Raw genomic sequence first — 11,768 nt, 5'->3', positions numbered from 1 at the left:
CTTTGAAAAGGTCCTGGCCAATAAAAAGGAACGAACCATATACAAAAGCTTTTGAATTGTTTTGTTTTATTGTTTAGTGCCATTTCTTTTCTCAAAGTAACCTAATTCTGAAGTTGGAAATGTGGCTGTCTATGTGGTGTTTGCTACACAGGTATGAAGACTTGAGTTTGATGTCCCATACCTACATTAAAAAATGGTTGACATGATGCCTGTCTGAAATCCTTACACTAGGGATATAGAGACAGTGCAACTCCTTAGATTTGTTGGTGAGCTAATTTTGCTAAATCATTGAACACCATGTGCAGAGAGATACCCTGTGTCAGAAAATAAGGTGGAAAATGGTTGAGGAAGAGGCCTGGCATTCATCTCTGACCTCTACATGCACATATGTGCACATACAAATGCAAATACATTAATACCATAATCACATACACACAAAGTAAACAATCCCAACCAGCGAAAACAAACAAACAAACAAAAAAACCAAACAAACCTAAATTAACATTTAGCTTTTGGGGAGTAGTATGTAGAAACAAACCAGCCTATATTACTTGCTGTTTTAATTAACCAACAATTTACCACAGATTATTTTCAATTGGTAGAATGTCTTCACTGTTGACCTTGCATAAACAGAAAGGGAGCAGGTTCATTTCATTTCATTTAATTGATTTCATATATAAAAGGAAAGTAGGGTGTGTACTTATCAACATATATCTCATTAACTAGAACCCTACACAGCTTTTATTCATGAAGTCATTATTATTTAGGAGACAAGAGGCAAATTTGTTTGCAATAGACTGCTTATATAATAATGCTGAATAATTGCCTGGATCTAAAGTCAGAATCTCATCTGGTTGAATATGTAAATGGTACAGTAGTGTTCATTTTCAGTGTTCTTTTAGTCTAGTGATTAAATGGCAGATTTAGAAAACCATTGCTGGGGAGGTGGTCTGCGGGCAGAAAACAGGAGCTCTTTTTAGCAGCTGTCCCCACTTGGAAGCTCATGGCGCTGCTCTTCTCTGACTTGGAGAAGGTAAGAAGAAGCTCCCAGTAAGAACTTTGTCCTTTCCCTGCTTCTGTCTCACATGACAGTCAAAATGAGAGTGAATTCTCCCCAAGGACAGTGTTGTATTGCTATTTGACTTATAATAAGTGTCAGGAGGATACTACCGGGGAGAAATGAAAACTCAACCTTAGCAGGACTGCTCTTGCTGGGGAAGCAGATGTCGAAATAAACCTACCTAAGCTACTTATAATGGGAAAAAGTCTTTCCCTGCTGGCAGCAGCCCATAAGCATTTCTGCTTCCTTTAGTTCCCACAGGGGACATTATCTTAAGACTATGCCCAGGACAGTGCTTCCGTTGTCATCTTGAGTTATTCAACTCACTGCATGTCTAAGCCCCTTTCCTCTAGATGATTGTAAGATGAGAGTGTGAGGTGCTGAGTGATACATGAATTCTTGGTAGTACTTAGGCTGTGTCACTTACTGTAGTTGTGAGCAAAAACTGTGGGTGGGAGCTCCCAGACACAGCCGGAGTCTGGACTCCATGACAGGCAATCAGGAAGAATAGCCCAGTGACACTCTGAATAGATTGGATCCTTCCTTCTGTTGCCTTAGCTCGTGTCACATTGTAAATCTGCTGTTATTTTTTGAAGTAAATATAAGTATTATTATTCTTAGTGATGTCCTGATTTTATTCTTACCAGGCCTTCTTAAAGATCTATTGAATATGGAATTAAGCAAATAAGTTCAGAATAAGTAGGTGATGCAAACTGCTGTTTTGTTTGTTTGTTTTTGGGTACACATTGATAAAAGTAAAATGGAATTTAGAAAGATTTTATATTGAATTCATCAGTATCAGGGGTATTAGGTTCAATTTAGATTCAGATCTAATGAACTTTTCTCTTTTTCTCCCCTTTTGAAAAGTAGAATGCATGCAACAAAATTAAACATCAACTAACTTGTATGTGCTTACGTTTGTCTTGAGGTCTGAGAGATGGGGCATTTTCTCCACCATGTGTCAATGCTGTCTATTTTCAGTATAATTGATTTGAAAGCACCCTTTGCTTTTAAACTCAGTAGCTTTTGCTACTTCCCTTCCGTAGCAGATAGTTCTTCACTGTGAGGGGGCCTTATGCAGAGTATCTCCTGTATCTCTGTCTTCCTGGATGGCTTAATTCAGTCCCTTGTACCAAACAGGTGTTTAGTGCTTTGTTAGTTGAACAGAACAGGCAGGCATTCTGGAGCTGATGTCCTTGAAGATCCATTTATTATCTCTACACGAGTTTCCATATGTTAAAAGAAATGGTAGGAACAACCAATTTTCAACGTAAGTGAATGAAGTTATGAAGGGGGAATTTCAGGCGTGTGATAGAGATATTTGGGACTGAGTATACAGTCCTTTGCAAGCCTGGGCTTCTTATCTGTTCTTTCAGTAAAGGCTGCCTGCAACTTCTGCTCAAACCTTTTGCACATGCTTTGTTGGGGAGAAAAACAAATGTTAACAGGAGCAGAGAATGAAGGCTTCGAATTCGAATGCCCCTGGCCCTGAGTATTCCCTCTACCATTTCTAGGCCGCTGACTTCAGCATCCGAACAGAGGATTACAAGCTTAAAACTGAAGCTGAAGGTCACGTGACTTTGTAGCATATCATAGGCATTCAACAATGACTGCTATTTAGCAAGTGGTTTTGTCTTTAGGAGGCCATAAACTACATTTACATAATATTTCTAGGTGTTTATAAATAGCTAAAAATTCAAATGAAACAAAAACACCTCAGTCTTTTAAAAGTCATTTAATTTTTAAATTGAGAAGTAATAATCATTGTATACATATAAGGTAGAATGGGCTTATCTTGATTCATTTGTGCATTATAGAAAATTTAAATGAGGATAATTAACAAGGTTGTTACCATCTAACCAACTTAGTTTTATTTAATTTTATAAAAAATTTGTAAATTTTGGTTGAAGGACAGTGTACTGTATGTCCCATACTATCTCCATTTTTTAAAATTATACCTATTTATGATAATCTTGAAAAGCTGAGGTTTCCTTATTGCTAATTGATTCACAAGGACTCCTTGCTTATGCTTTTGCCATTTCCCAAAAGGCCTCATCTCTTTAAAAAAATACCTATTACTTAATGATTTCATACATGAATACAATATTTGTTATCTACCCATTTCCCACCTTCAAGTCTTCCAGGAAGCTCTCCCTCACATATCCCTCCCAATTTCTCCTTTACCCCCTTCCCTCAATGGTCAGTTGAGTGCTTTGTAGTATGCACGTAGGTACAGTGTATCATCTACTGGAGCATGGGCCACACCAGTGAAGAAAAGGTGATGCTCCAACAGCAGCCATCAATTATGAACACTCTCTTGCTAGGAAAGATCGCCATGAACTCACTCTGTTTCCATACTGGAATGTTGACCACCTAATTCATGCAGGCCTTGGGTTGGCAACTCTAGTCATTGTGAATCCAGAAGACACTGTTTTATGGAAATAATGCCATAACTCTGGCTCATACAGTCTTTCTGTTCTCTCTTCCATAATGTTCCCTGATCCTTGTGGGAGAGGCATTTAGAATAAGTATTCTGTCTCGGGATATTTGTTCGAACAGTCACTTGAGTTGCAGTTTGACTAGTTGTGTATCTCTGAATAAACTGGTACCTGCCGCATGAAAATGTTTCTCTGGTTATGGGTGAGAATTGCCCTAGTTTATTAGTATGAGACTTTAGAAGACTATTTGATATAATGTTCCTTTAGAAAAAATAATAGTACTCCAGTCTATGTCCTCCATAGTAATATGTTCTTGGTCAGTTACAGGAGAAGTTCCTTCTTTTGGGACCTTAAGTTCAACTAGAAAGTTATTGGTTACTCCTGTAACATTCATGACAGTATTATAACAATGATTTGCTGTGTCAGACTTATTGAGAAAAAAATCAATGTTTTAGGAATCTTTCTAATGCAGGTAAGAAAAAAGGGATCTACATTGTTTAATAAGCTTCAATGTAAGTTTTATAAAGTTATGTTAACTTTTCAGCATTGAAGTCACTGCCACATAACATGGCTCTAGGTGTAGATTATGGAAACAAAACTTGAATGATGTTTTTCCCATGGAAAATTAAACTTCTAAGGGCAACACTGGCAATCCTGGTTTCATGGACCTCTCGCTATCCAACGAGTTATACCCAGGAATCAAGACTTACTGAGTATTCAACACCTGCACTGTGCTTACATTACAGGTAATTTGCTTCTGGTAAGTGATGAACCTTGCTATACAAATTCCTTTGGATAATCTTCACAGCAGGGAAACACAGTTTGAAAATCACTTAGCTTTTATTGACTTTTTGAGACATCATATGCAAACTATCAAGAAGACAGACCAAAGAAAGCCTGACTATATTTGCAGTAGAGAAAAAGAAGGAGGAGGGGGAGGAGGAGGAGAAGGAGGAGGAGGAGGAGGAGGAGAAGGAGGAGGAGGAGGGGAAGGAGGAGGGAGAGGAGAAGGAAGAGGAGGGGAAGGAGGAGGGGAAAGAGGAGGAGAAGAAGGAGAAGCAGAAGGAAGAGGAGCCATGGTATTTTTGCTCTTTTCTTCTCCATCATAATATTTTCTGGAATGATCTCTACCTGAAGTTACTAAATTTATTTACTTATTAGAATTATAAGTAAAAGGAAGTCTGTTATTTAGCATGCATTCCTAACAGATTAAGGAGGAATGGGAAACTGAAAATACCCTTGTTTATTTGTTCTGATTTGCAGTTAAATTTTGCCATCGAAATTCACCTTTAAGACTGCACCTGCCTCTGGGGTCACGCTTCCAAAAACATACTGTTTGGGAAGAGAAAGTCAAAGTACACAGTGGTCAACCATAGACTCCTGAGGAGCTCTACATTTTGAATACTTTAAAAGAATTTTGAGACTGAACACTAAAGATTTCTTGGATCTAAAGGTTCCCTCTTATCTCTGCAGTAAAATATCCTTCCTAATCATGTGAGTCGGCAGCTCAGCAGGAAGAAGTCTTCCTGGAGGAGCTGCATTTGAACTTTCTTCTTGTCATTTTCTCTGTGCTCACAGTGGCCAGTTAATTTACAACGTTTCTTGGCGGGGACAAGCTGGAGGGCTTCAGCAAGGTGGCACTTCATTCATCTCTGGATTAGTACAGAGGCCACAAGATCAGACCCAATACAAATACTGCAGGGCAAATAGAAATCTACAGATTCTTGAGCCACATATGGGAGGTTGGAAATTCTTCCTCCATGACAGATGTAACAAAGCCTACACATTCTCTAGGCTAGAATTGCCAGGTGGCAGATGGCAAGTGCGAGGCCAGCCTGAGTTGTGTTGTGAGACCCCCATCTTAAAACCAAAAATCAAAGTTGACAGTAACCCTGTAGAGCCTGTTGTACCAACTAGAGCCTCATTCACCTCTTGTGTACCATATCTATTAACTACAGACACATTTTTATGTGATTAAGCTGTACCACTATGGTGGTTTGAAAATGCTTGACCTGTAGGGAATAGTACAGTTAGGAGGTGTGGTCTTATTCAAGGAAATGTGTTATTGTGGGGGTGGGCTTTGATCCAATGTGGAAGAGAGAGTCTCTTGTTTACATTCAGAACAAGATGTAGAACTCTCAGCTGCTTCTCCAGTCCCACATCTGCCTTCAGGCTGCTATGCTTCTTGCCTTGATGATAATGGACTAAAGCTCAGAGCCTGTAAGTCAGCCCTAATGCCAAGTCTTCCATATTCCTATTAGGGTGGCTCATTAAGCCCCACTTAAAGCATTCCACTGCTTTCCAAATCTCCCATCCCCAAATCCATAGTCCTCCAGACAAAAACATGGTTAGGTCTATCACAGCCATGCCCTTACTCTTGATACCAACCTCTGTCTTAGTTTGGGTTTCCATTGCTGTGAAGAGACACCTTGACCAAGGCAGCTCTTATGAAGAAAGCCAGAACATTTAATTGAGTCTGGCTTATAGGTTCAGAGGTTCAGTCCATTATCATTGAGGCAGGAAGCATGGCAACATGCAGGCAGATACAGAGCTGGAAGGGAGTTCTACATCATGTCCTGAAGGCAACAGAAGACTGACTCTCCTGCACTGGGCATAGCTTCCCAGTGACACATTTCTTTCAACAAGGCCATAGCTCCTAATAATATAGGTCTTATGGGTCCATGGGTCAAGCATATTCAAACGACCATCACAATACATTTGTGTAAGCATATGCTATTTGAATAACACAATGGCAAATTCAATGAAGAAACATTTCTCAGAATATCTGCTTGTCATTAATTGATATATTTATGTGGTTTTACTTTTACCAGCATGTTTAGCTGTTGACAATATATTATTTTGTAATTCTTGTTCAGAAGTACCTTGAAATAACTGAAAATGGCATTAGCACTTAGGAAAATTTCAGTGTTTACATCTGGAATGATTTCATTTCTAGGTAAGACAACATTTTGTGGTAGGATTTAAGGGTTTCACAGGGCTTTTTTGGGGGGGTGGGTGAGTAGGTCATCAATTTATCTGGTGTCACCTAGACTATACATGGGAGAGGAAAGATATCTCTCAGGGTTGCAGAGTAGTTCAACTAGTCAGCAAATGGCCATGCCCATATCTTGCTGGAAGAGCCCCCAGGTTTTCATTTTTCAGTTCTTCTGGGCTTCCTCCTCTGGCCTTGGGTAGCTCTAACTAAAACTGTCATAATAGTAGATCTTAAGAAGAATGGTCTCAGTGAACTTTCTATATATATATATATATATATATATATATATATATATATATATATATATATATATATATATATATATATTTCTCCCTCCCCACCTCCCCATGGCTGCTCACTGAGTGACTATCTTTGCTCCAGGTGGCCAGACTTTTTAATTATTTGAAAAATCCCTCAAACTTCAAATAAATAAACACCACAAGTTAACTATATTTCTCTCTATTTTCCTCACAGAAGTACAGAAAAGGCATTAGGGAATAAAGGTAAAATGTCATGCTGGACTGGTGTTTTTCCACACTGATTGACTTTAATGCCAGTTGCAGCAGGAAAGCTGTCAGTATGATTGGGTGGGGGTAGTTGGGTTCCAGATTTCTTTTCATCTGGTTCTTCACCACTGGGCTACTAAACTTGATTCTCTTTCCTTGCATTTGGCTACTTGGAGCTTCCAGTCCCATGTGCTTCCCCAAGAACCTGCAAAGAAGATGCCATGGGTTTTCTGCTTTATAGCTCACCCTGTAGTTTTTGACATAGCAAGCTGACACAGTTGTGGTTATTTGCAGAAGACATGCACGAGTTTAAGCTCAGTAAAACTTCCAAAATGTCTAGTACGCAGTGCAGAGTTGCCCCTAAGGCTCCACCCTTAGCGGAGGAATCACTGGTTGTTAATGGCTGCTGGAGAAGAGGGAGTCACTTTTCTTTGAAGGGTGACTACTGTTAGGGTGCTTATGACCCAGCAGGTGATTCCAACTAGTATGTGATTCCGTATCCAAGTGTGTGTGCAGTACTAGTTGATTTACTTTGGTGCTGTTCATCTTGTTTTTTCAGATAGAATCCATTATGAATAGGGGAATCAGACACCTCATTTCTGGATCCCCAGTACTAGCACACCACCATACCCAGTTTTCATTTTAATGTGTTTTTGTGGATCAGGTCTTCATGTTTGAAAGGAAAGTACTTTGAAGATTAAGGTATTACCTGACCTGTGACACAATTAAAATCATGTCAACATGTTTTGGAAACCATATAGGACCATGTATCTTACAGTCTTTGTCCCCTCTGTCCACTGACTTCTGCTGTTATTTTCTTGATGCTGATGTCCTTATTTCTTCAAGAAGTCAGCTTTGTTCTACTGGCTGATTATGGGATGTCTGCTTTGAACGAGACAGTGGCTTCTTCTTTATTATAATTGTTTCAAATTTAATTAAAGTATAATTACATAATTGCTTTCCTTCCATCTCTTATCTCCCTAGCCCACCATGTAGACCTTCATTCCTTCTGAATTAATGGCCTTCTCTTCTTTAAATGTTGTTGCTACACTTACATAACAAACCAACCGAGCAACAAAAATAAACAACAAGAACAAACAAAAACCAAATATGATCTGTTGATTCAATTTATCATTGTTTGCATATTTATATATTTCTAGGACTGACCAGTTGGTACTGGATAAGGAACTCACTCACGGAAGAAGACTAGTCTCCCTCTTTTAGCAGTTGTTAATTGCCCATAACTCTTGGTCTGAGGGTGGAGCCCTATGAGATTTCTCCTGTCTACAGTGGACTGTGAACTTACTGGAATTTTTTAGGTCTTGTTTTGCTCCTGGCAACCATGTTATTGAGATTTCTTGGGTTTAGTTTCCTTGTATCTAGAAGGTACAATCTCACAGGAGACTTCCAAGTCCTTTCTCTCTTACAATATTTATCCCTCCCACCCCCATTTCTGAAATGTTCCCTGAGTTTTTAAGCACAGGATCTGTGTGTATCAGGTGGGTTTGAGTAACACTTGGTCAGTAGTTTCCAGCATTTTGTCCAGCTCTGCCTTTCTGTAATGGTCTAACATTACTCCAAAAATGACAGTGGTATCACTTTTCATTGGGTCCCAAAGATAAGGATTTAGAATGAAGTTAGGATTTGGATTGATTTAGGGAATTAGCAATAGTAGGCTCTCTTCTTTAAACTTTTGTTTTTTTCTCCTAGGATAAAACTGATGTATTCCACTCAGACTCCTTAGTTCAGCGATTTAGTAGAAGTAGTTGCCCTGAAATTACTACACGTGTGGGGAAAGTTTGGTTTTCAAAAGATGTGACCCTGAACAAGGTGCTGAGTTAACCCCCTAAGACAGGGATGTAAGCATGCATGGGGTATGTTTGTCTGTGTTTCTCAAGGTCAGACAGCTACACTGTGTGGGAACTTTGAAAGAGACAGTTACTTCTTCATTATAATTGTTTCAAATTTAATTAAAATACAATTACATAATTGCTTTCCTTCCATCTCTTATCTCCCTACCCCACCATGTAGACCTTCATTCCTTCCAAATTTAAATCACAGTGTGGCCTTGTTTCCTTTCTGAATCGTCTCCTTCCATCATAGGTAATTGAAGTGATCCTTTTCATTCTCTCCTTTCCAAATATCCTCTCTTCTTTCCATTTTCTCTTTTTCCGAATATTTCCTCTTCTGCCAGATTCTTCAGACACACAAGCCCTAGAGAGAGGAGCATAGTCTTCCATGTCCCATCCCTCACACATTTTCAGTGTTTTCTCCTTTAATTTCCTCAATTTAACTTTGGTCAGAGCTGGTTTTTCAATGCTCAAGGTTGGTTCCATCTTGCACTGGGTTGGTCTTGGGGATTAGCTCATACAACTTGTGGAGAACAGTAGATCAGTTAGATCATGAGCCTCACCATAGGCCCAGACACATCACTCATCACTCCTTAGGTTTTATCCCAGCTTTTCTGAGTCAGATGTCTAATGTATCTGAGGCATCCTTTACCAACACTAGAAGATCAGCTCCCTACCCCACCCCCACTACCTCAATACACAGGATTGAAGCAAGGCACTCACAAAAGCCAGATAAGTATTCCACCATTGAATTATCTCCAGCGTTCATTTTGCTTTTTATTTTTATCTTGAGACAAGGTGTCACAAAATTGTCCAAACTGGCATTGGATTCATTCTATATCCCTGGTAGAAAATTTGATCCTCATTGCTTAGCTTCCTAAATTGATGTGATTCCAGACCTGCATCACTGGGTATGCCTGAATAAGATGTACTTTTGATCTGCATTCCAGCATTCAAAACTCAGTCATTGGCTATTTCACCAGTGACTATGTTATAAAGAATGTTCTCTCTCTCTCTCTCTCTCTCTCTCTCTCTCTCTGTGTGTGTGTGTGTGTGTATGTGTATGAAAGAGACAGAGACAGACAGAAAGATAGAGACAGAGACATAGAGACACAATAGAAAGACACAGATAGATGGATAAGTAGAGAACTTTTAAGTTGTGAAGGCACTTGATTATAAATCTACAGAAGCTAAATTCATAATTAGTAGATCATTTCTCCTAGAGGTTATCAATTGAAATTAATATAGTCCTCCATGTGTTCTTAGACTTTAACACCTTTTCTCTGATGTTTTCTTTGTGAGAATATTGGATATTCTTTTCCCATCTGTCTACATAGCCTCTTAAATCCTTAAGGTGGCAGTAAAAATCAAAATTGTATTAAAAGAAAAAACTCTAAATAGTGGAAAAGCAGGGAAAAGAGAAACCAATCCCTCCTGAAATGCTCTATAATTTTGCATTTTCTGCTTTGTGGAATTATATCCATAGCAGGATTATTCATTATTAAGAGATTATTTCAGCCTGGAGTCTGTGTGTCAGTAGATTAAGGCACAGAGAAGATTAGCTACTTACATTGTGGGTTGCAAATAAGTTCCTTATCTGATCATTAAAATAGGTTGCTCAAGCTATTTTGATCATAATTATTAGTTCTGTCAGGGGATTCTGCATGTCGATTCGGTTTCAGTTTATCATCTGTTGTGTTAGGATTCATCTCTATCGTACCAGGCAGAGAAGAGTGGGTAAACGTATATTGGTCTTCAATGGTTCTCAGTTTTCCTCAGTCACAAATTCATATATTTGAAAGTATTTAATTATTTCAAAACTTGCCAAAATGATACTATTACTAATATATATAATTTAGAAGCTAGTATTTACACTCTACAATGTGTTGGATATGATATCAGCCACAAACTCAGGCAAGAGTCATCATCTTATCTCCGTATTAAAGACAAAATTCAAAGCAGAAGAATGGAATGAGTTCCCTGAGTGCACAGAGCTAGGAAAATACTCATATTTTTCACTCCTAACTCTTCCTCTGCTGTTTGTCAAGAAAATGATTTCTTGTGTGCTTGGCCAGAGAATAGAGTTCTTAAATTAATATGCTGTCGCAGTTTAGCAAAATGAACACAGATTATAAGCCTAGGAGTTCAGACATTTATTGTTTCTGGCAAAATATAAAATCTAAAGAGAGAGAAAATTTTTGTTTTTAAAATGGGTTAGGTGATTTTCTCTAGCAATACAACTATGCATCAGACAAGAATTTGAGTGTGAAGCAATGTGTTAGATGCATGGGTTACAACATGGAATAAGACACAATCACAGTTCCTGGAGGAAATTTAAATGTTGTGACAAATGTGTAAACAAACTACTGTGTAGACCAGAAGGGGAAAAATCATTTATTTTACTTTACATGAGAAGGGATTCTCAGAGTATGCAATAGAATTGTCTGTCCACATTTTCTCTTTTATGAAAAAAGGAAAAGTCTTCCATAGCTATCAAAATACCCTTCTCACATAATGGCGCTCATGGTAGGTTTTTGGAAATGTAAGTTTGGGGAGGTAAGGCATGGTGGCCAGGTCCATTGGCCTCACTTTGTAGAAGTACTGTCGTCAATAAATTCTAAAGTGCATAAAAAGGTATGAAACCTGTTGTGGAACTGGGGTGGATGGCAATGGTTGGAGACAGTGAGGAGATGGTTTCTGCTCCTGATCTTTCTAAGGTAAGCGCTCAGAATCCAGGGAAAACAGAATCCTCTTTATGTCAACTGAGACACAGGATCCACAAGGCTTTTCCTCATTGGGTTTGTCATTTGTTAAGTGGGAAGTTACTTGAGTCTATAGTTTACTTTAAAATTAGGACTAGCTAAGATGAGCAAGGTGGTACATTCTTACAATATCATTACTTAGAAGGCTGAGGCAGGA

The 11,768-nt window shown here is 38.7% G+C and overlaps 1 protein-coding gene across 1 annotated transcript in view; it reads left to right on the top strand.

Annotated features, from left to right (window-relative positions):
• The first annotated feature begins 1,003 nt into the window (after nucleotides 1–1,003).
• The window catches only part of LOC134486296 (uncharacterized), a 29,770-nt gene continuing 19,005 nt past the window's right edge, over nucleotides 1,004–11,768 (top strand). Inside the window, exons 1-3 of the mRNA XM_063285197.1 lie at nucleotides 1,004–1,033; nucleotides 2,575–2,634; nucleotides 8,710–8,829. Of these exons, the coding sequence (XP_063141267.1) occupies nucleotides 1,004–1,033; nucleotides 2,575–2,634; nucleotides 8,710–8,829 (210 nt within the window). The remainder of the gene's footprint in view (nucleotides 1,034–2,574; nucleotides 2,635–8,709; nucleotides 8,830–11,768) is intronic.

Source organism: Rattus norvegicus, chromosome 3 (genome assembly GCF_036323735.1).
Source record: "Rattus norvegicus strain BN/NHsdMcwi chromosome 3, GRCr8, whole genome shotgun sequence".
NCBI lineage: Eukaryota > Metazoa > Chordata > Mammalia > Rodentia > Muridae > Rattus > Rattus norvegicus.
Note: the sequence above shows the minus strand (reverse complement) of the source record. Positions and strands in the feature narration are given on the sequence as shown.